The 25,000-nt window shown below is 46.2% G+C and overlaps 3 protein-coding genes across 5 annotated transcripts in view; 1 reads left to right on the top strand and 2 right to left on the bottom strand.

Moving 5' to 3' along the window:
- Positions 1 to 17,131, top strand: part of zmp:0000000926 (genetic suppressor element 1) — a 20,536-nt gene extending 3,405 nt beyond the window's left edge. The window contains exons 1-3 of one of the 2 annotated variants that reach the window (XM_030356975.1): positions 8,981 to 9,386; positions 14,050 to 15,877; positions 16,072 to 17,131. In XM_030356975.1, the coding sequence (XP_030212835.1) occupies positions 14,213 to 15,877; positions 16,072 to 16,575 (2,169 nt within the window). In that variant the 5' untranslated portion in view covers positions 8,981 to 9,386; positions 14,050 to 14,212 and the 3' untranslated portion in view covers positions 16,576 to 17,131. Of the gene's footprint in view, positions 1 to 8,980; positions 9,387 to 14,049; positions 15,878 to 16,071 lie in introns of those variants that run through there. The other variant, XM_030356974.1, reaches the window with a different exon arrangement.
- On the bottom strand, positions 11,428 to 23,231 carry irf10 (interferon regulatory factor 10). 2 transcript variants are annotated; one of them, XM_030357047.1, is made up of 9 exons: positions 22,761 to 23,231; positions 22,155 to 22,338; positions 21,985 to 22,052; positions 21,848 to 21,896; positions 19,856 to 19,960; positions 19,012 to 19,401; positions 18,659 to 18,777; positions 18,357 to 18,483; positions 11,428 to 11,569 (listed from the first exon to the last, which is right to left on the bottom strand). In XM_030357047.1, exons 1-8 carry the CDS (start codon positions 22,929 to 22,931, stop codon positions 18,379 to 18,381), a joined length of 1,191 nt encoding a protein of 396 aa, XP_030212907.1. In that variant the 5' UTR covers positions 22,932 to 23,231; the 3' UTR covers positions 11,428 to 11,569; positions 18,357 to 18,378. The 2 variants fall into 2 exon arrangements, with proteins under 2 accessions (XP_030212907.1, XP_030212898.1); XM_030357038.1 differs by lacking the exon at positions 11,428 to 11,569 and having other exon boundaries at positions 17,961 to 18,483.
- A 1,222-nt stretch (positions 23,232 to 24,453) lies between these two features.
- bmp7b (bone morphogenetic protein 7b) overlaps positions 24,454 to 25,000 on the bottom strand; it is a 22,702-nt gene continuing 22,155 nt past the window's right edge. Inside the window, exon 7 of the mRNA XM_030357000.1 lies at positions 24,454 to 25,000. This exon is cut by the window's right edge and continues 1,160 nt beyond it. The gene's annotated coding sequence lies outside the window, so the exon portion shown is untranslated.

Genomic DNA, 25,000 nt, shown 5'->3' with positions numbered 1-25,000 from the left:
TATATATATATATATATATCACAATCCTACAGAACAGAATGAATGAATGAATAAACTATGTTCAGCCAGACCCCCTCTCTCTCACTGACTCTCTCTCTCTCTCTCTCTTTCTCACTCACCCGCTCACTCTCGCTCTCTTGCTGTCAATCTCAGAGTCTCTCTTTCTTTTTTTCCTCTTTTATAAAGGTACAGTCCCACACTCTGTCAAGCAGTACAGGCCTCTTGTGGGAGACGGTTGAGTGCCGCTGGCCCTTTAAGAGGTCTATTTTTACAGGAACACACTCATGCATGGAGTCAGGCACACACAGGAGGCAGGAGGGCTGTGAGAATCTCTCTCTCTCTCCCTCTCTCTCTCTCTCTCTCTCTCTCTCTCTCTCTCTCTCTCTCTCTCTCTCTCTCTCTCTCTCTCTCTCTCTCTCTTTCTCCCTCTATCTCACACTCACAGAGCTACCTCATGTCTTTAACTCCACATGATGCAGCCTATAGAACACAGGGAGCTCATTTCCTGTTTGTGGGCTTTAGAAAGTGTAGTGGGTGAGACAGAGTGAGTAACTTTGTGAGTAGTGGCGGAATGACATTGACTGATATTTGCCGGATCAGTGTGTTGTATCGATATGAATTTGAATGTGTGTGGGTGTGTGTGTGTGTGTGTGTGTGTGTGTGTGTGTGTGTGTGTGTGTGTGTGTGTGTGTGTGTGTGTGTGTGTGTGTGTGTGTGTGTGTGTGTGTGTGTGTGTGTGTGTGCCTGTGTATAAGCTGGCGGCATTAGGGGGGTTTGCTGCGGATGAGGGGGTGGCAATTGCTCTTCCTCAACTCACACAGAATAAATATATGTCTACATCACGGAGCGGTTCATCTTTTTTTATCTAGGAGTCAGTCGGGGTTGAAATGCTGCTCGCTGTCGGGTCAAGAACAACACGAGAGAAATATGAATTTTTATTTGCACTTCAGGAACCTCCGTCGATGGACTGTTGAACCAATGCAAGCAGGGCACTTGTTCGCTACTCCAACGCCCCGATCTGTCGGCATTGTTTGCAACCGGCAAACCGGCAACCGGTCACCAGCCACACTCTGACAGATCTGTGTGTGTGTGTGTGTGTGTGTTTATGCATGATGTGTCTGATGCTGTGCATGAACGTAACTGTTTCAGTGTGCCCACAGCACACAGAACCTGAGCGCTAATGAGCAGGCTCGTTCGCCGCACACACGCTCTCACAAACGACGGGCCTCCATGTACGGACGCACCGTACCATCAAAGCTGTTTACATGTGCGCCCGTTGAAGAGCATCCCCCCCCCCTCTGCGGAAACCCATCCTTCAGAAGCTCGACTGACACCCACCTAGAAACCCCTTGTTTGGAAGCGTGGTGTGACTTTGTCCACGCTGTCCATACATGTACGGACAAAATCGCCTTATGTTGTCTGTTCAGAGGAACTTGAATACATTAAGGGGGCAAAATGTGGAACATGGTATAAGGGTGCATGCATGTGGATGTCAAATGCGCCTTATGCAATGTGAATGTTACATAATGCATGGCCTGTCATTATCACAGTCCTCTTTCACACCCTGCTGTTCCTCTCCTCCAACAGCTTCACACACAGGCCTGCGTTCACATGCGCGCGGACAGGCAGAGACGTTTGCAAGCACTCACACACGCACAAACACACACAACTACACACACTGACGGTCACACAAAAAACATACAGTACATTCTATATACTGTACTGTAGACATACTGTGTATGGATACATACAGCCCTGGAGTCATGTGCAAATGCAAAAGCATGTGCTCACTGATAGCCACCCTAATGGAGCGCAACACACACACACACACACACACACACACACACACACACACACACACACACACACACACACACACACACACACACACACACACACACACACACACACACACACACACACACACACCCCTCCCTTTGTGTTGACAGCTTTACATTGCAGTGCTCTCCCCCTGCTCCCCGACACCTTTCAAGAGGAGTGAGACTGAAAGGAGGGAGGGAGAGAAAGAGGGCGAGGATGTGATCACACACATTATACATCTAGAATGTGTAATTAACATTCAATAGTCGACGCTCCGCACTCATCTTGTGCACATCTGCAACAGATACATAACATTCCTTAATCAGCCACAGTTACATAACACTAACACCTAAGGGACACTGGCCTAAGGAGAAGTGCTGTCCGTCGGCTGCTGTGGCTTGAACTTTAAACGAGCGATGTGAATCCAAGGCTGGGCTGGCTCACAAGCGGAGCTGCATGGGATTGTACAGTCGATCTTGCAGCACGCACCCTTTCATGATTGTCCTTTGAATGGTTTTGCATTGGATTCCTTGCTTTCCAAGGCACTACGGACGGCCGTGTGTTTGGATAGCGCATATAGAGGTGTCTCTTGCACTGCCTCACCCTCACCCCCCCGAGGGTCCTAACCTATGCGCTCGGGAGCGTCTAGCGTCCACCAGTGCACAAACACATGCAGTCGACATCCGGAACCGTCAGTTCACAAAGTGTGTTTGTGTGTGTGTGTTTGTGTGTGTGTGTGTGTCTGTTTGTTTGTGTGTGTGTGTCCTCTTTCACTCTGTACCGATGCCTAGTGCCTTAGCCTGGACTTTGACCCCCCCGCCCCCCCCTTCCAATATATGGATGTAGCCTCCTTCACCTCGACCTCCTCCTCCTCCTCCTCCTCACCACCACCTCATCTACCGTGTCCGCGACGGGGGTTCAGCCACCTCTCAACTCCAGCTTCCCACCACTTACGCCCACGCTGCAGCACTCAATCACGGCCGTACTCTCGCCGGCGTCGGCGGGCGGGCAGGCCAGCGAGCCGATCACTCGGTGAGACGCCGGTGCCCGGATAACATGGCGAAGCCGCTGTTGTTGTCAGTGTACTGACGGAGAGAGGATCACATGGGAAGCGTCCTGCGGAGCCAGGGCCACTCTCAAACGGAGCACGACTGCATGTGTAACCTTCCTGTGCTGAGCCTGTACGGTGACGTGTTATTTAGCGTTTTCCTTTTGATGCTTTTTTAATCAAACTGCACTTTGGTTTGATCCCTGTGAGAACAGAAGCCGCAGGTGGTTCCCCTTTTAGGTTTGATTAAACTTGCATCAGAGAGATCCGAGGTCAGAGGTGAAGTGGAATTTGGGGCTCTCCCTTTTTTTTCCCTCACAGTAAAAAAACAAACTCCATAATACCCACACAAATGTAGTTTGGCAATGGGAAATAATATTTCCAGCGTGGTATTCAGCGGTGCCTTTTATGCGTGGAGCCCGATGATAAGAATTGTGCGAATGAGGTGAGGTCATTTATTGGATCGGGCCGGGCGGGGATGTGAGAGAACTCAGACTGTGTTGCCTTGAAGTGCAGCACAAAGGTTCTCTTGACAGTACCTACAAAGACAGTCTAGACACCTTCACTGAACTGAATGGGACTGTAACACAGAGTCTATGACCCCGGAAAGCATTTATCGCTCTCCCTCTGAACACGTGTTTGAATTGGCATTCTGCAAGCAGGCAGACTCCGAAATGAATGAGGAAAGTAAAATTTGTAAACAATACATAATAAGAAAAAACGTAATTGAAAAGTAAACAGCAAGAGACGGGCCTGAATGGTACTATGTGATGTCTTTCTTTGTTGGATCAATGCTCTTTATCTATTTGTCCTGCAGTGTTGCTGTTTATTCATTCACAGTGTTGTCCTCTCTCAGTGCGTTGCGTCGGCCCCATCTATATCTCGTTAGTCGTCAGCTCGTGATCTGGTTGCGTAGGATTGCTACTCACACCAAGGCTCTGGGTTTGACTAATTGGGTCTGACAGCCACTGATCACAAACTACTGACAATGGACTGCTCTCACTGAGCATTAGCAGTAGGTAATAATGCAAGGCGTGAAAAACAGCACAAGATGGGACTCAAATAATATTGAGAATATGCAATCCTTCGTGCCATTGCTGCCATTGGGATTTGATTCTATGGGTGTTTTTTTCATTTTGTCCATGACTTTTTATGCAAACACTCCAAAGACAAAGCTTTCTGTCAATCATATGCATTCATATGCTAAGGAAATTTTTTTTTAATAATTTTTCATAAACATTGTTAAATACCCAATGTCTTGTTTAATAATGTCCGGTTCAAGGTTGGAAAATAATCTGTGAAAAACGGATTGTGTGTGTTAATGTGGATGTGAAAGCCAGTGTATGCAATTGTATCTGTGTGTGTGTGTGTGTGTGTGTGTGTGTGTGTGTGTGTGTGTGTGTGTGTGTGTGTGTGTGTGTGTGTGTGTGTGTGTGTGTGTGTGTGTGTGTGTGTGTGTGTGTCTGTGTGTGTGTGTGTGTGTGTGTGTGTGTTTGTGCGTGCCCATGTGCACTGCACTACTCTCCCCATATTGACTGCTGATAATACCAGAGGCAGAAGATGCAGTGTGTCTTGGTTCTTGCGCGCGGTTGACCTGGATGTAATTAGTGAAGTCATATTTTTAACTGATACTGCGTAAAAGCCAGCTTAAGGAGTCGTAGCTGCCCTATTTATACCCCAGGGGTGAACGGGCTGTACCACTACAGAGGGGGATTTCCTCTCAGAACTAAACTAAGCTTGCCTTAGGCCATACCATTGAGGATCCTCAGAGATTAACCCTGCATACATTACAGCCATCCACTTCCACGTCTGCGTACACCTCCCGTAGTTCAGCGCCATTATGCTAAGCTCCCGACTTGAAACATGAAATCCATTCCCATCCATACTAATTGTAACCTATTGCATTCTGCTAAGTCACTTTTATTTCCTCACCTCGTTGAATGAGCCACACAATGTGTGTAACCCCCAGGGCACGGCCAACACACTCAATGACGCCGAGTCTTTGATGATTGTGCCCACGTCAGCACTGAACTCTGGCCTGACTTTGTGCTTCCACGTCTGTCCTCGGAAATGTGTGGACGTGTGTGTATGTGTGTTTGTGTGAGTGTGGGTCCACGTGAGTGTGCGTCTCCTCTAGAGCTCTTACGTTCAATCGTACCATTTGTGTGTGTGTGTGTGTGTGTGTGTGTGTGTGTGTGTGTGTGTGTGTGTGTGTGTGTGTGTGTGTGTGTGTGTGTGTGTGTGTGTGTGTGTGTGTGTGTGTGTGTTTGTGCGTTAATAGTAACTTGTGGGCCAAAGACCATCCTCGCTGCGCCTGATCCTGCAGTGAAACGGGTTGCTGCCTCATCCTCTCTAAGAATGGGTCAGGGCCCTAGAGACTGAGCTGGCCTCTCGCCCAATAAGCTATTGCCCGTATCACCCTGCCCCATTATCAGCTTAGACTGGCTCACTGTTGATTAGGCCACCGCACGGGTCAAGTAGTACTCCTCCTCCTCCTCCTCCTCCTCCTCCTCCTCCTCCTCCTCCTCCTCCCCCTCCCTCCCTCCCCCTCCTCTCTCTCTCTCTCTCTCTCTCTCCCCCTCTGTTCGTTCCGAGGTTCGGTGTGTCTGGCCTCCTCGTCCGGTGCAGGGCACCGTCCCCCCCCGTGCCTCCGTCCTGGGCGCCCTCCCCTCCCCGTCCTCTCCTCTGTCCCCTCTCCTCTTTGGTCGGATTTCAACACATTTCTGCTGCATCAGATGTCCACCATAGATGCCCCCGCTCGGGGTTGAAACGTGAGCCGATACCGAATACTTGGCTACGCATGGGAAAGAAAAAGAGAAATGGTTCTGGTTCCAATCAAGCAGGGTGCCATGAGGGCAGATGTTGGGAGAAGGCGGGTGGGTGGGGGAGTGGGTGCTCAGGATGCTATGACGATATTGGTCACTTCATCTCAGACGATCTCCGTATGTGAGATTTGTTTTTCTTCCCTCCACCCTTGATGTCACCGACTAGATTGCCGCCGCTCCGAGCTATTGAACGTTGTTTGACTCATTTGACCTTTCTGCTGCATGGCTCGCCACTCTCATTGACAGCTTAAGTAGCACAAAGCAAGAGGGCGGGAGAGAGAGAGAGAGAGAGCAACTTTCTCACTGGTGACTCACAAAGAAGTATGCGGCGTACATGTTGTGTATGCATTGTGTCTGCTCAAATTAATTCAACATTGTACAAGACAGTTATTGTATGTTTCCAGTTTGTGATGGATTCACTTTTCGGCACCAAACACAATGTGTCACTCAACTACCCTTGTGGCTCACTGTCACAATTGTATCTAAATGAACACATGACATGTGCTCAAGTGCTAAGGATCAATAAGTGTCAAATTGCATATTTATGCGTTGGATCCAACGCGGTTATGTTCATTTGAGAGGGTTACTTTTTTTCGTTCGTACCAAGCTTTTTTTAAGAAAGAAAATAGTAATGCATTTAATAAGAAAGTTGCCGTTCTAAATCATTTAAATTTAACCTTCCACATGGGTTCAACTATATTATATTATAACCGTGTGGCAACCGTGATTACCGTGCTTCCTGCGACAGCATATCTTTCTCACTTAGTGGGTCCATAACTTTAATTGAACGTACGCTGATGATAGTGAGAGCGTGTCCGGGGGGCTGTCCTCGGCCCCCCCTGCCCGCACCCCCAGATGACACACACACGGTGGACACAAAGCTACAGGTCTGCTCTAAATCAGGGTTGCACTCCTCTCAGAGGACTTCTCCACCAAGCATTTATTATAGTCGTATTTAGTTTCCAATTATTATTTTTTTACCTTAAAAATATGATAGAGGCAGGACCTGGCAGACCTCATATCTGGCAACGGACGTGGTGGAGTGAAAACAAGTATACATAATTACATGAATAATAACAAAACAAGCTGCCGACTGCAAAGTCTAACTTAATTAAACACATTATCAATAAAAAACCCATACTTGAGGTAACCTCTAGTTGGTGAGATTAGGTTGAAGAAAAAAACCGACAACTCACTTCTCATGCTTTTTGCAAAACAGCATCGCAGATATCTGAGATCTATGATCTATTATATCACAGTCAACTTATTGCCACCCACAGTCTTTTAAAAGTAATTTCATAGTTGGATCTGCACCCACTGTTAGAGGTTATGTGGCCTTAAATGACAGAACAGAAAGTTGTGGGTGGTAGTGTAATGTATGATATGAAAGTAGACTAAAGAATTTGAAAGTTAATACAACCAACGCAGCGTGCTGTCTTGCATGTGGTCTCTGAATATAATTGGCGTAAATAGACATTTTGTTTTTTGTCTTGATAGACATTTGCATTATTTCTTTTTGCATAATTGAATTTGCTTCGTGTTTCGATAAAACCACCCCTGCTACGGTTTTTGTAGAGTCTATTTAGAATTTGAGTTATAAGTCTAAATTAATTTTTTGAATAATTATTTCATTTTAAGATTGCAAATATATTTAATTGTTGAAAGGAAAACAGAAAACAACTGCTCAGCTTGTGTCCGACAATAAATAAAGATTGATAGAATGTGGCCACATCATTTTCTGTTTTAATGATCTTCTAATAATGAACATGGTGATCCCTGAACCACAATATCGAATGAACACGTACGTACCAGTAACCCTGTTTTTTTGTGAAGGTACTGTTGTATTACCAACCACTAATTACAATATTCGACCACTATTTCCAGCATAATTTCCTCTTATTTATAAAAATTGTGAAAGTCTTAACAAAACCATATCTCTCAGGATCAGGAACCATAAAGATATGTTTCCTCTGAATGTTTGAATGGTATTTGCCAATCAATGACTTCTAGACTCGGGATGCAGGCTATGTTACAAACTGAAATATTACATTCGGACTCGTGATTTTAACTCACACAGTATCAAAACATTTTAATTGGTTGAAAAAGTGTTTTGTTTAACACTCCAGGCTAAATTCCCCTGCTGTCTGCTTTGGTGTAAATACATTATGTAGCCTTTTGTCCAAATATTGGTGTATATTCAATCCAAAAAGTAGATAAAGAGCAATCAAACAAACGTGTAACCCAAATAAGAACTTGTATAAACTATAATCAGCATTTTATTGGTAATTTGAAGCTCTTCAAAAATGTATGGAAATGTTTGTATGGTTCTTATCGACAAGGGCCACAGCTGTATTCATCAGAGGCATTTAGCAGTAGACAACGCCAACCACACTATACTGTTCGTGTTTATTGAGTTAAACTACCCAAGACACAGAGGAAATGTAACATAAATTTGAATGGACTAGCAGGTTCTGTCCTACCCTTGCCTGTATTACTGTATTCACACTACATGTACAGTAAAGTATGCATGTTCCTCCACCAAGTATTTCCCAGAATGCACTACAAATCAACTCTATTCATTCAAACCCAGAACTGTGATTTAACAGTGGGCCTCCTTGTCACATAGTAATTTATAAATAATGAAGTGTGTGTGTGTGTGTGTGTGTGTGTGTGTGTGTGTGTGTGTGTGTGTGTGTGTGTGTGTGTGTGTGTGTGTGTGTGTGTGTGTGTGTGTGTGTGTGTGTGTGTGTGTGTGTGTGTGTGTGTGTGTGTGTGTGTGTGCGCGGCTCGGGAGCGAAAAGGAGTATATTTATATGCTGTGTTTCTGTCTCTCTTTGCGTGTATACTTAGGTTTTGAGTCAGAGGCATCGGCGGAGCCTGCGTGTGAGAGTGTGTGTGTGGGATGAGCCTCCTCCCCGTGTCCTCTCAGCAACTGTCTCCCTCCCCCCCCGTCCTCCCCACTCTTATCAACCTTCATGTCTTCTGCACACTGTTAGACTCTCAACATATATGCATGTGTGTGTGTGTGTGTGTGTGTGTGTGTGTGTGTATCCCTCAGTGAGTAAGTCGAGTGGGCGGTAAGAGCAACTGGTCTGCCTGTGTGGCTCTGCATACCAGATATGTTTCTCACTGCTCGATATTACTCATTTCCTCAGTCCTTTACACACACACACAAACACATACGCACACACACAAACAGAGTGCGTGAGAGAGAGATAGAGAGAGATAGAGAGTGAGAGAGAGAGAGAGAGAGAGAGAGAGAGAGAGAGAGAGAGAGAGAGAGAGAGAGAGAGAGAGAGAGAGAGAGAGAGAGAGAGAGAGAGAGAGAGAGAGAGAGGGAGTGAGAAACAAAGAGAGACAGAGTCTGAAGCAGGTGCTTCCACACATGCACTTTGGCAGCCAAACTTTAAACACACACACACACACACACACACACACACACACAACAAACACAGTGCCGGCGCGCGTTCTCACTACTCCACATCGCCCTGCTCGTGTTGTTCACACCCGGGCGGATCAGAGGCACTCTTTGGGCTGGAGGCTGCCGTTACCTCCAGCGTGTCGTACCAGGTGCCCCAGGCTGGACGCAGCGGCCCTCGTGCGGTACCTGGGCTCACAGCCCCGCGGGCCGGAACCTGTGGCAGCAGCAGCAGCAGCTCTGGAGTATGAACGGCCGAGATGCTGGGACTAAGGTCAGTCTCGGGGAGGGGGGGGGGGGTCCCATTCAGACCCCAAGCAACTACGTCCACCCGTCAAGCCGTCCTTGAGTCCACATGCTCTAGAAGGCTTTAAAAACCGGGGAGACAACACTGACAGCTGATGAATTGCTACATCACTTTCCTTCGTCGCTGCTTAAGCTGATGGACGGTTGATAAAGTGGTGGTTGGGTTTGATCGCTGTGAGGGTCGAGGCAGACTTTGTCTTTAGACGTGTTTTGACTGGGAGCAGATGGCGAGCACTTAAAGATTTGTCTGGAGACAAGAGCGGAGGAGGCTGCGAGGCACATAGTGATTTTTGTCAGTGACTTAGTGCAGAGTCAGATGTTTCTAGATTTCTCTGTAAAAATAATTAATTCTGAACGGTATCATAATAGTTTTGCTTCTTTTGTTGTTTACCTTAAACCGAGGTCAATTGGTTTTATTGCTTGAATGATCTTTTTTGTAGTAGCATCCATATTTGTATAAATGTTGATAAATGTATGTTTGGATATGCATAGAATATTGCTGGTTGTTTTGAAGTGTGGTAATCAAAGCAGATTCGTGGTATTTATACGCACGTTTTTGATTAAATTATTGATGGTAGAAATTGATTACAAAGGATGTCTCAACCACTGATGAACGCAGCTAAATTAAAGTTTGAATATTGATGTTCAAATTGAGATACATAATTGAGCATGTTTAAACAATAAGTTTGCTAATTAAACCCGATAACCATAAGCAACTCGCAGAAATTATGCTCTACTATGTATGCATAACAAACAGAAAAAAAGCAACAAAACAAGAAAATGAATTATGTACTGCTTCTGACCTCTCTCTCCCACCTCTCCTTGTGAGAGGTGGGAGAGAGAACATATTCTCAGGAGCCAAGAATATATTAAGACCTACAAAAAAAAAGTGAATTGCCTGGAGCCCAACTCATCAACAAAATAGTAGAGAAACACACACAAGCATGTAATTAATAATTATAAAAAACAAATACTGTGACGATAAAACCCTGGACAACTTGTTATTTAGTAGACTGTTCAACCACACCTGGTGGTTGCTCCTCGAAATCATGTGAAAACCCTTTGTGTTTATTTATGTGGGAAACACAAAAAAAACGTTGCTGTATACTATTTCTGTGTCTCTCCGCACCACTTCTATCGAAAACTGGAGCGCATTATCAGATGTTATTAGTCATAGGCTTAGTGAAAACCGTGGTGGTTAGGCTTAACATCACAAAATGAGTTGCTTATTGTAACCTATAGGTAATATAGTATTACGACTACATATTACGAGATGAAATTGGTATATTTTACACACACACACACACACACACACACACACACACGCACACGCACACACACACACACACACACACACACACACACACACACACACACACACACACACACACACACACACACACACACACATTCTCTCTCTCTCTCTCTCCCTCTTGTCGTAAGCTTCCAAGGATTCTCCTTTGGAGGGGATTCCACTCTGCATGGCAGGCAGGGCAGTGGAAGGTTGCCCAGCCAGAAGAAAAACAGCACTTTGTTTAATGTCAGAGTCCCTTTAGACTGTCGGCCTCTTTCAATTGCACACTGAACTTTAGATGGAGTGTGTGCGCTGTAGCAGAGATCTGAATCATTTACATAAACAGTGCGCTTAGAGTTGTTTGTTTGTATCGACAAGACGCTTTTTGTCCGTAGACTGTAGCTTAAGTGTGGGTGAAATACAGCTTCTATTCACATGATGATGAGATAGAATCACTAATAAGGATAGGCCGACCTGTCGCAGTGAGTCAATGAGTTGGCATATTTAAACACACACACACACACACACACACACACACACACACACACACACACACACACACACACACACACACACACACACACACACACACACACACACACACACACACACACACACACACACACACACTATCACACACTATCACACACAAACGCGCCCCCACACACTTTTACATATCAACAATGGTCCAAAGTAGCAAAGTAATTAAAAAAAGTTTGAATGAGAATTAATCAATTTAATTAATTGTCTTCATGACAATAAAGGGCAGACGTTATTTATTATCTTTGGATGTTTAGTAATGTGCAATAAAATAATTGAATAAAAAAGGATATCGAGGGTTAGGATGCAGGCATTTCCTGTAAGAGAAAACAAGTATTAAAATAAATTAGGACACGTAATTGTGTTATATCTTATGAGAGAAAAAGTTAATAAATCGTGTGCCACAAAAAAAGTATCTGAACAATTTTTGTAGAGACCTAAATGTTCGGTGGATGTTTAACTTACACCATTTTGGTATGCAATTGATTGCTGTATTTGTTTGCAACACAAGTATATAAAGCCACACACTTAACACTTAATTTAAGACCCGTTGATTGATCCATCGTGTGTTGATCTCTTCAACCCAAGGTAAAGTTGTAAAGATATTAGATATCCACACTCCATATAAAGCAATCTAAACCAGGGAAAAAATCTGCGTCGGGTCTAGTGGTTTTAACTGTCAACAAAAAAGCTTGAAGAATGGTGTTAAATGTGGCAGTAAGAGAGGTAATGCATCCATAATATTTATTGCGTATTTAATCTAATTACATTTATTTAGACTTTATGTAATAAATTAAATGTCACAGATGGAAATACTTTACATGCCTTTATTATGATAAAAGAGATTCCATAACTCTTTAACATGTATTGCGGTGAATGAATGTAGGTCAACTGGGGAAAAAAATCATTGTTTGGTTTCCAAGATTGTGCATAAGTGGTGATCTAAGAAAAACAACATTGGAAAATTAGCTCAGTCACTTAGCATTATAAGTACTACGTAAATCAACAACAACCATAAATTATCCTCAAGCAACCTTTTTCAAACCTTTTCAGAACCCACTAAGTGTGTGGACACAGTTACCATGGTGACAGCGTGGTAGTTAGACGGTAAAGAGTTGAAGAAGTTCTGTCTGTGCACACACAGACTGCACGCGTTTGTGTGTGTGGATATGTGCGCGGGCTGCCTGGCGGAGGGAACAGCTAGGCTGCTAAAAACGGTGGCAGCCGTCATTTCAAAGCAGCAGCTCACTTACAACCTTGGGAATAGAAATTAAGTTTAACACCCCCACACTTTGCAATCAATGAGACTGAGGCATCAGTGCGATCGCTGCGCCACGGTGGGGGAGACGAGTACATCAACACATGCACCCTGAACAAGGAACCGGGCGGAACAAGATTTAGGATTCTTATGAATCGGGGCAGTGGGGGGGAGGAGGATTTCATACATCATTATACAATAATAAACACTGGTGTCTCTGCTCCACATGACACCGACTTAAAACACCCCCCCTCCTAAAAACAATAAAAGGAGATAATGAAGATGAATGGCGAATAAGTGATACGGCTTAAACGATACACTCCCGACAACAAAACACATCCCGGCAGAAATATAGGCCAATACATCATCTTATGAGAGAGTCGCCTGCTAGGGTACAAGTCCCACTGTAGCGAGTATTAATAAAGATGCATAGGCATGTCAGGTGCAGCAGACTCAAACGGGTGCCGCTTACTGCAGTATTTCTGTCATATTTTAGGTGGGTGGTGACCAGCTTTGCCTATCGCTGAGGGAGTATGAAGCCGTGGATTCAGCCGGTGGGATAATTTGTGTACGTCTGTTGCTGTGCTAATGTGTGTATGGGAGCGAGTAAGGGGAGGGGGGGAGGGAGAGATAGCAAAGAGGCAGGGGAGAGAGAGTTTGCACTGATGCTAGTAGTACGCTCATATAGGACATGAAGAATACCCCAGGGCTGTGTGAGAGGGGGTGGCTCATGAAAGTGGTGAAAAAAAACAACACACATCTACATATTCCAATCTTCCTCCGAGACTCAGAGATGAAGAATCTCCCGCTGGGCCATGGTGCGTGGTGCATGTGTGTGCTTGTATGTGTGTGTGTGTGTGTGTGTGTGTGTGTGTGTGTGTGTGTGTGTGTGTGTGCGTGTGCGTGTGCGTGTGCGTGTGTGTGTGTGTGTGTGTGTGTGTGTGTGTGTGTGTGTGTGTGTTTTCACATCCATACTGCATTGCCTATGAACTTCAGCGGCTGCTCAATATGCTGTGTATTTTTAGCACACTTGTGGGAGTTGTGCTGAATGTGTTTGAATGAGAAAAGTGCGCTGGGTAGTTTCACAGCCACCGCAGTGCACATAGATAATGACTAATTAACTATATAGCTATCATAAACCCAAGAGTTCCAACACTTTGAGGCTCAAACTGTTTGAGCTAGGAGCACCCAATCCCTTGTCACCCTCTCCCCAGTCTGACTCAACAGTGTTTGTGTTTGTCTGACCATACTGGCAGCTGACAGTCCGCACGACAGACGACACCAGAACCTGACAGACTGTCCATTTTTCCCTCTGCGCGTTTCACACATTCCCTCCTCTCGGTTCTCTCCGCCTTTCCCGCCCTTGGTCCTCTCTGGCGCGCTCTGCCCGCCCACGACACGCGGGTTCCCGCTGTGCCTCCCGGCCCCTCCCTGTGCCTCCCGGCCCCTCCCTGTGCCTCCCGGCCCCTCCCTGTGCCTCCCGGCCCCTCACTGTGCCTCCCGGCCCCTCACTGTGCCTCTCCTCTGCTTCTCTCGTAGGTAAGAGGCCCTTCACATCGCTGAGGATCAAGCAGCGCTCCGAACCGGGATGCGGCGCGGCGGCCCTCCCCTCTCTCCGCGCCCCTCCTTCTCCCGTGAGGCCCATGTGACCTAGCCGTCACCCTACACACACGGGGGCCCCCACCATCGCTGGAGCCCATCCATGAATCCCAGCCCCGACCGCGGCAAAGAGTGCCTCCCTCCCAAGAAGAGGGAGTCCCGGCAAGGATCGGCGGAGCAGCACGCCCCCCCCGCCGACGACTTCAAGCCGCCCGTTCCCGTGCGGAGCCGTCCCGGCGGGGCCCGAGGGGAGGGGGGCAGGGACCCCAACGACGGCGGCGGCCGGCTGCTGATCAAACAGAACCGCCACGTCCTGACCTCCCCCCCGCCCTTACCCATCCCCGCGCCCAGCGTCCCCCTGCCCCTGCCATGGCACGTCCCGTACCCGTCCCCCTTACCCCTGTTCCCGGGGCACGTGGGGGAGAGGAGGGGGTCCGGCTCGCCCTCCTGGCGGGACGACCCTCTCTCCTCCCCGCTGTCCAACCATTCCAGGTGGCTCCGGGGCGACGGCGCGCTGTCGCTGCAGGCGCCCCAGACCTCGGCCGCCTCCTCGCCGTCCTTTAAGACCCCCTACCCAAGCGACACCCGGGAGATGTGGTCCTACTTCAACAGCGGCCAGCGGGACTACAGCTCGCCCCTGTTCTCCCCCCCCCAGCTGTTCAGCCACCCTCCGCTGTTCCCGCCCGACGCCGGCCTGGCCGACGCCCGGGACCGGTACCTGGTGAAGCGGCCCAACGGGCTGGACGGGCCGGGCAGCAGGACCGCCTCTACCTCCAGGCTGCCCACCCTCTCAGGGGACTATGTGAATGACAGGACCAGGATAAACCTCAGTCCCCACGGGCCTCACGCCAACGGCGGCAGGAGGCAGCAGGAGGAGCTGTCGGGCCGCGCCCCCTCCGGGGGAGTGTTCTTCCCCAACTCCCTGCCTCAGGAGAGCCCCGAGATACATTCCTCGCTGCAGGACTCCAACCTGATGCTGAAGACCAGCCCCGGGCTGTTCTCCGCCAGTCCCAACCACCTCGGGCCCGACCCGAGGGCGGAGAGGGGAGGCCTGCTGGAGGCCCTGGGCGTCCCCCCGGCAGAGGCCCAGATCTACTACTCTCTGGGCTCTGTGCAGCAGAGCGGCCTCCAGCCTCAGGCCCAGGCCTTTCCCTTCTACACCCCCTCAGAGACACCGCTGTACACCCCGCTCAAGGAGCCCGGCCTCAGGCAACACAGCATGGGCAGCTCCCCTCTCTTCTCCCACCGCCTGCCCAGCAATCACGACAGGTCACAGAAAGAGCAGGAGCCCGACCACGGGAGAGACAGAGAGCGAGAGTCCCTGTCCGCCCTCAGACAGAGGGAGCACAACGCAGCCGAGAGCGAGAGGCTCAGGGAGAACGAGGCCGAGCGGGCGAGGGGCCACGACAAAGAACGAGAACGAGAGGGGAAAGACGCGGAGCGGGACGGAGAGCACGAGAGGCGGCGGACTCGGGACAGGATCCGAGAGCGGGACAGAAACAGAGCGAGGGAGGGTCATCAGGCCTCGACCCCTGCCACTCAGCCATCCCCCCCTGCCTTCCTACCTCACTTCACTAAGGGTTCCCTTATTGAGCTGGCCAGCGGGCGGCTGAAGCGCGTGGAGGAGCTTCGCACGGAGGACTTCCTGAGGAGCGCCGACACCTCCCCAGAGTTTCACCTCAGCACCTGCACCGTGCTACTCATCGCCCCTGGCAACGCACATGGCTTCAATCACCTACAGGTTAACCTCAACGACCGCAACACTCAGGTCAGTATTGCAAAGGCTTGTGACTTCTCAATTTGACTGGTGCTTATTGTTGTTATCGGCGTGGCCCAAAATAGCAAATGGAAACATACACCAGATAACACACGGACGTTGGTCTTGTAAGTATGACACCAACGTTATCATGAAAATTGTGGCCTTGTTGTTAAAGCGCACCGTGCGTGTGCTGTCTGTTTCAGGAGTTACTGAAAGTCTTGGAGGAGTATCCCTTCTTTGTGCGCGACCGGGGTTGGTCGTCGTGCTGTCCGCCGCGCACCGCGCAGCTGTACGGCCTGCCATGCCGGCAGCTGGCCGAGGGGGACGTGTGCCTGGCCCTGACCCCCACGCCCGCCCCGCCCGCCCACCGGACACACGCCACCTCACGCTCCAGCTCCAGGGCCCACCGCAGCCACCCCTCTTCCAGCGCCGGAGGAGAGTCCAGCAGTTCCCCAAGGGAGCAGATGCCCCCTCCGCCCCCTCCTCCGCCTCTCCTCCACCACCAACACCACCACCACCACCAGAACCATCCGCCTCCCACTGTTCCGCCACTCCCTCCTCCTGCTCCCGCTGCACCGCCTGCCGCTCAGGTGCAGCAACAGCCACGCAAGAGGCGCTGGTCGGCCCCAGACGCCATGAAACTGATGGGAAGGGATGAAAGCCTCCTGGATTTACCTCAAGGCTCTAAGCAAATGAAGTGGCAGTAGAGACTTGCATATGCATACATAAAGATGCTTGCCTACATGCACACAAGCAAACACACGCACTCACACACACACACACACACACACCCTCCTTGTCTCTGTTGCACCCAACAAGACATACAATGGAGTGAACTCAAGGCAGGGTTGCAGGGAAGAAAAAGAAAAAAAAGACGAAATTGAACATTTGCAATTTATCGTTGTCGACACTGCTGCCCAAAGTATAGACTCAGTCAGTCCAGTCGTATCTATTCCTAGGAAGTGAGCTTCTCTCTCCTTTCCCCTCTCTCTCTCCCACCCCTTCCCCTTCCCTTCCTGCCCTTTAGTTTGGTAGAGACCTGTAGGGCGCAGCAGTAGAGTACCGCGGGTGGGCTTCCCCCGAGACACACTGAGACATTTAGTAAGACAATCAAGCACTTGTCTGTGTTCACTGTTTTGTAATGGATGTCCCAAATGCCTACTTACGGACAGTATTTTCTGCAGGGTATCGATTTTCCGGCAGTGTTATTAAATACTGTAAATGCTATTGAAGAAGTGCAGATATATAAATGAAGAAAAAAAAGAAATATATATAATATACATAGTATATATATATATATATATATATATATATATATATATATTACATTTCAAATGTTAAATACAGTAAATATGCTAAACGGTCAATTTCGCAGTGCATTCTCTGGTTTTAATTTTCTTGCTTCTGAGCCTATGTCTGTATGTGGGTCCGGGCAGGCAAGGTGAATGTAACGAGAAAAACTCGCCTTTTTGTATCGCTCCCCACAGCGGGTCACGTCAAAGCCGTCTGTTCGCCAAGGCATTACCCTCCAATATGTTCTTAACATGATCTCTTAGGGAAGAACACTAATGAAAACGAGTCGCATAACAAGACAATCTCCCAGGGGCCACACCGCACAGTGAGGGCCTGCCTTGCCTCGATGCCCCCCCCCCAACCAAGACCCCTTCCCCTTCCCCCCCTCCCCCCCACCCCACATCCCCGTGTTTTTCCTTGGAAATCCGAATGATGAAAGTTTGAGAAAGTACCACTTGGCTGAAGAGTACCGGTGCTATTAACACGTTGGAAAGGATGCTTTGTGAACACTCTTGACCCCTGTGTACTGTACGCTTCTGTTCCTCTCTCGGCTTGTTTTATGTACTGTTTGTTCGAAGGCAGGGAAAACGATGAAAGTATTTTAAACTCAGATACGGGTATCTACTCTGAATTAGCACACTTTCTCACTTTAGTTTGTTTTTTTTTATTCTTAAAAAGAACAACACCTTACCTGTTGATTTTTTCTTTGTAAATGTTATAGCTATAAAATGTATATTTTTTAAATGGTGAATCTGTTATATGATGTTCGCTAGAATTAAATAAAAAATAGCTTTATAGATTTAATTTTGGTGGTGTGATTTTATTTTTCATACTTGATTATTGTTCCAGTGCATTGAACTGCATAAATTATTACAATTCATAAGTAGACTAAGAACATTAAGCACACTTAACTCAAAATAACTTTACTCAGAAGATTAAATATAACATGAAAAGAATGTTGTTAATATTGTATCGCTGGCATGTAGAAAGTCTCTAAATATAAATTATACACACATTAGAATCACTACTGCTTTACATTAGAGCAAGCAACCATAAATCTAATATCAAACAGACCTCAGTTATTTGATTCTGTCTTTTACACAGAACTGTCAACTGCCAAGTATAACTGTCACGTTATACTTGGGTTATTAGGAATACATCAAGGATTTCCTTGGAGAGTAGTTGTGAAGCTTACATCTAGTTGGATAACTGGCCCCTTACATCTCATCCTTGGCTTCTTTGGGAGTGTGAACGTCCGGTTCTGCCTCGACCCGCTCTAGCTGGAATCGCTGCAACAGTTCCATGGCAAACAGGGGCACCACCTTCACCCATGACACAAGGAGGGAGCACGGTGTTGAAATGTGTGATGATGGTGACATCTAGTGGTATTAGATGAAACAGCAACTCTACTGTTTTACCTAGAGTTGCATTCAAAAATCCCAGAATTTGTTAGTTACGTTCCAATTGTGAAATGGTGAATGTATGATTGTTTCCTACATGAACTGTTATCAGCTTCATCGTTTTGGAAACTTTAGCGTCGGGATACTCCTCGCCAAAGCAGAGATCAATCTCATAGTTTGGTTGTGGGCCTTTCCTCTGCATATAGTTCTGGAGCTCTGTGGACATACACAGGACATACACATTTAGATTAATGTGTATTATTATTGTGATGAGTTACATTAATATCATATTTAAAAAATATATTTGCAAATATAATACTCATACTATACATATTATTTTCTTTCCATGATTTAAATAAATGACTCAAAATAATAAGTCTTATCATAAAATATCATCATAATAAAACTAAACTCAAAGTTCAACGTATAGCAAAAGAGAAACTGGGTTACCATTTACAAATACGGGCATGTCCAGCAGCTTGCAGGTCCTGTCCCTCTCCAGTTTATTGGGCTTCTCGGTGTGCGGGGCCAGGGGCCCGCTCCAGTACACACGGCCCTGGCAGAACCTCTTGATGAACAGCCCGTCCGGGGCCACCCAGAGCAGCACTCCCCTCTCCAGATGGGACAGGAGCTGACCCAGGGCCCGGGCCACGCCGGGCTCCAGGGGGCCCAGCGAGGCTGGGGAGGGCAGGGAGAGCTGCTGAGCGCTGCAGGGCCCGTAGATCCTCTCGTTCCCCAGCGGCACGCAGCCCTGCAGGATGAAGCACCCTTCTGGGCTGCTGGAGGTCAGCTCCATCACCGGCTCCCCGCGGTAGAACAGCGTCAGCTCCATCCGGAAGTCTGGTAGGAAGTGACGTAGAATATATTTGGGAAATGCTTTCAGGGGTTAAGGTTAAGAAACTGGATGAGTTAGAAACCTACTGGCCCCGGGACCCCTTTTAGTGGAACTCCATCAAGTTTGTAATGAGCAGTAAACCTTAAACCTAAGACCGTCGTTACTTCTCCCACACAGATCATGAGGGTAAGCTTAAGGGGTGATATCATGCCACCAGGTGTGAGTCTGAATAGCCATTACAAGCAGTTTATGCTACAGTTCACTGGGTGGGTAGTAGACTAATCTATCCATTGTACATCAGGGTAGACACTCCCACTTGTGATGTCACTAAGGCCCAGGGAAAGGCCGATTTTTCCAACGGCTTGTAGCGGCTCACACCTGGTGGCATAATTACACCCCTCTAAAGAGGGAGCGCGTCCTGTGTTACGTGTCATGGTTGTTGTGGGTGTCGTGTGTCACCTGATATGGCCAGAGTGGGGCTGAGGAGGCTGGGGTCCAGAGGGATGTGACTGTGAGCCTGGCTATCCTCTGAACCACAGTACGTGTGCTCCCTCCACAAAGCACCTGAAGCAGCACAGTAGTACATAAACATATGCAGACAAAGAACGCTTATGCCCTGTTTACACCTACCCGATAGTGGGCCCCGATGGTGCCCGATGGCTAAATCAGCAGCTATCGTTATAACATCGGCAAATAGCGTGGTTGCATCGGGAAACACCGTTACTCTTCCCGGGAACATCGTTAGACAACGGGAAGAAACGGGAAGAAATGCTCAATGATCGGGCAACATCGGGCAACATCGGCAAAGAACGAACATGTTTGTTAATTTTGGGTCTATCGGGGTAGAATCGGTTACCAGGTGTTGCTATGGGCTAATCGGCTATAATCGGGAATAGAACGGGAGTATAACCTAAGACATCGCAAATCGTTCGGGAATTTTCCTGGGCACATCGGCTATATTCGTTAATCTTCCGCGCTTTATCGTGTTTTATCTTCTTTATATCGGCAACCTCAACACACGAAAGACCCTCGAGAACCCTAGACAAATAACGATTGTGAATGACCAGATTGTGTTAAGGAAGAACCTCAATCTGCCACTTGGGTATAAATAGGGGGTGATGGATGGATGTCCTACTTTTATAATTACAGGGTACTTCGCCCATTTAGAACCGGCGTTCTATTATTATAAAATCGCTATAGTAATATAAATAAATATATAAATAAATATCAGTCTAAACCAGTCTCCCCTTTGCCTTCTCCCGAAATGACGCGAAATGACGCCAAACGCGTCATTTGACGTGTTTGGCGTCATTCGAAATTACGTCAAATGACGCCAAACGCACTTCGGGTGTCTTCCCTGGCATAAATCGTTATGTTATCGTTATAACATCGGCTATGTGTAAATGCTACCCCGATAAATTGACCCGATCATACATTTTTAGCCCGATGTCACCCGAATCACCCCGACTTCCACATCGGTGGTCCATCGGCCATTAGCGGCCATTAGCGGGATGGTGTAAACGGGGCATTATGTACACAAACATATACATAATATGGTGTTTTTTTATGAAAAACATTCATCCGGGGGTTTTCTGAGGGACACCCCCTTTACCTCACAGTAGTAAGCATTCAACGGTGAAGACCAATTTGACATGAGTTATGCCTCAGCGACTACTGATTTCATAAAGCATGCTCATTCATCTATTTATTCGATAAATAACGCAACAGAGTCATGAAACATCTGTCTGTTGAATATGCTCAAATTTTGGTATTAATTATTTATTTGCATGTGTTCAGGTTTAAGGTTTTTTTTAGGTTTGTACCATTAATTGTCTGTTGCGACATTATTTTGCTGGTTCACCTGAGAGAGGGGAGGGGTCACAATATACACCAAAAAGTTTGTGGGTGTTTGTACCTTTTAGAGTTTGTACCTTTTTTAGTCTTTGTAACTATAAAGTCATCAGCCGGCCTCCCCTTTATGTTTGTGCTTTGTGGTTCGGCCTCTGTGTATAATACACAAGGCCTCATGCAAGAACATTTGTGTATTTGTCTCTTAATTTGATTAATTTTTTTAAGTACCACTCATACAACTATGTAACATAAGTAGAGGAAATGGATCTCGATGCTGCGTAAACCGGCTGAATTCCACCGGTTCCAAAATTAATACACAGGAATTTGCATTTATTGACGCACAAAAAACCCATATAAAGAATTTTCACGCCGATTTCTGCAGGAAGTGATTATTTCATTCCTCCCTCACCTTCCTTTTTGTTCATCACTTTTTGAGTGTGTTTGCTAAATGTCTCTCTATCTGTCTGTCTATTTGAAGAGTATGGATCAGAGTAAAGCAAATTCTTGCAATAATAATACAGTATCATAGTTTTCTTGTGTGTAACAAAAAAAAATTAACAACAAAGTAACAGTGACATATGCTTAAAAAATGTACCCTACCATGACTTTCTTCTTGCCTTTCTTCAAATCTTTCCCATTGGTCAGCAAGCTTACATAACAACAACAATAACAGTGCATTAAAATCAAATAATGACTATAAAATAGTTTCATTATGCTGCTGTGCTGTAATTATGTACCTGAGACTGTGGGAGACTGGCGTATCCAGTCTGAACCACGACCACTCGACTGTACGTCTGATCAGACTCTGAGGAAGAGAAGGTTTAAGGTAGAGAGAAGGACGACCAACCTACTGACCAATCGTTACTGCGTTGGACCTGATGTTAGGTCCATCTGAAGTGGTGCCTACCTGCTCTCTGGTCAGACTCGATGCGGTAGACCTTGTAGGGCTCCGAGATGTCCAGCTGGTTCAGGTGGGGGACCTCCTGGAAGTCTGTGCTCTTGTTAAGTGCACAGCGCAGGCGCGTCTTCCACATGGTGGGGTTGTCCTTGTCGCTGCCCACCTTGTATTTCCCTTTGTACACAGCCCAAGCCTGAAGCAGGTTTGGGATGAGGTTACCCAAATTAGTGGACCCCATGTTTGTTTGTCAAGTATTTGTGTCTTTGCAGTAATTGTGCGCACTCATTTTTCTTTTTTACTATTTTCATTTTAGTTTGGCAATAGATGTGATAATAACTTTTTTGGATTACAACTGAAACCAAATTTTGAAAAACTGGAAAAAAGTATGAGAGCCCCTCAGATATTCACAAACAAACATGAGGAAACGACTTCTATATCAGACGTTTCCTCATATTGTTGTTTATGTTAGCAAGGTTTTGTTAACTTTGATTTTCTTTACTTGAGTTACTGTCGAGGAAGGATTTCAATTCAATTTGTAAGTATTTTAAATTGTAAAATATTTTACTTTCGTTAAATATCCAAATCTAGCCTCAGTGTTCAGTAGCCCAGCAGTACCTTAAAGAGAGCCGCGTCGTCCTGCTGCCTGTAGTCCTTCTTAGCTGCATGTTTCCAGGGGATCCTGAACATGGTCTTCTCTTCGTTCTCCCACCGCAACCCGTCGAACCTTTCACTGTCGACTTGGGCTATGAGCCATTCTTTAAGGTGCATTTTAACATCGCCTTCCATCTTTTAAATACATCATAGTAGCCTGTTCTCTGACTTGGTAAAGCTCATTCACAATAACACCTAGAAGCGTACTTAACGAGCCTTCGTTCAAATAGGCCGCCTCATGCAAGGTCCATAACATCAGCGCATTATTAACCAGGTAATTATTGCAATTATCTAAATAAATGATAATGTCCACGCATGGTTTTCTATATGTTAACCACAGAGACCCAACAAAGCAGACCAATGCAACGCTTGTCTAAAGTCAGAATTTAAGAAGGCTAATTCGAAAATGAAACCTACAGTTTTAAGCTTTCGGTTTCCAGGCTACACGTGTGTGTGTGTGTGTGTGTGTGTGTGTGTGTGTGTGTGTGTGTGTGTGTGTGTGTGTGTGTGTGTGTGTGTGTGTGTGTGTGTGTGTGTGTGTGTGTGTGTGTGTGTGTGTGTGCGTGCGTGCGTGTGGGTGCGCGTGTGTGTTTGTGTGTGCATGTGTGTGTGGCTATAATGTGATAAGGAAAAACAGTTGTACTAGGGAGGTATGGCTTATTCTTAAGTTGTCAACCATTTTGTCAAACTGTAAAAAAATTGCTCTCAATATTAGGGACCAACTGCCGTCATAACCAACCAACTTATATATATATATGTATGATATCATTAGAATGATATAAATATTATGAATGATATCAGTAAGTTCTAATGATATTCTAATTATATAATCATAAGGTAATTGCAATTGCACTGAACGTCCCTGTGTTTAACATTTGACAGATACAACCATTAAATCTCTTGAAAGCTAGTTGAATAAGTTCCAGGAATAGGGAAAGTTGTGTTGGTGGGGGAAATTGCGTAGATGGTTCAAGTACTTTTCACAATCTTCTGCTCTTTTTTTAAAAAAAGAGACGAGATACTATTGCTCTTCCCTATGTTTTTAGTTTCATATTCGTTACATCCTAATAATCCACGACGCAACATGTGTGATAGCGCTGTGCTGCCCAATCAACGGACGACAGTCCACACTTTCGCCAGAAGAGGGCAGCAATATGCCATTGAAAAGTTGTCAATATAATCGTACATTAAATGGAAAGGGCTTGAGGCCTTTAAAGACCACATAAATCTGCGTTACAACATGAGACTTAACCATAACTTTATACACATCTACCCAATATAACTACCACAATGCTTAATCTACATTCCAGGAATTAGCTATATTCACTTTCAGATTCAGATTTCTGGATGTATATGACTGTAATAAAGAGGATACTTGGGAGGAGAGGCTGGTGTGAGACGTGAAATAAGAGGTTTTGAGTGTGTATGTGTGAGTTTGTGAGATTGTGTGTGTGCTTGTGTCTACATTCCTAAGAAACAAGTGCATGTCTTTCAAAGAATAAAAATTGCAAGAATTGGTGTTGCATGGCCGACTTTCCAATAATTAAAACATCTGTATACAGGCAGCCGAGCAGCTGCCTGTATACAGAGAAGAGAAGAGAAGGACAAAAGGTCATGATTCATTCATGAGCCGATAACACACATGTAAACAACCGAGATGGGACATAATTTCTCTTGTAGTTTATTGTTCAGCAGTAAAACATGGTTATGAATGGACACATTTTTATTCCTGACGTATAGACTGCAGCTCCACCAGAGTTCAATAAATAGGCCCTTCACTGCCACGATCAAGATGTTTAGCACACAAAACAAACACAAGTATCTGTTCCCTCTATTTCGGTATAGCTGTTGCTCTCTTCTCTTTTCACGTGCACCTTTATGCGGTGAGCAGACGTTTTTTTGGGAGGAAGAGAGTTGTTTTGGAATCGGGTAATCTCCAAGTTCTACATCAGATTTATGTCATGGCTTTAGGAGGATACCATTGGCCCGTAAATAGAAATGGACGGCTGTAAGGTTTGGCTTGTTGTTGTAGCTTCGTCATTTGAATTACAGCTGGACTCTGCACACAACGGTTATTCATTACATTAAGGTCATAACTAAAATGGCTGAGCATAGTCTGAGGATATTTTGCAATTCCCATGAAAGGTTTGGGTCTCCCGGATCTGTACAGATTTACCACCCCGCGTTTGCAAAAAGTAAGAGAG

Source organism: Gadus morhua, chromosome 1 (assembly GCF_902167405.1).
Source record: "Gadus morhua chromosome 1, gadMor3.0, whole genome shotgun sequence".
In the NCBI taxonomy this organism is placed as follows: Eukaryota; Metazoa; Chordata; class Actinopteri; order Gadiformes; family Gadidae; genus Gadus; species Gadus morhua.
Note: the sequence above shows the minus strand (reverse complement) of the source record. Positions and strands in the feature narration are given on the sequence as shown.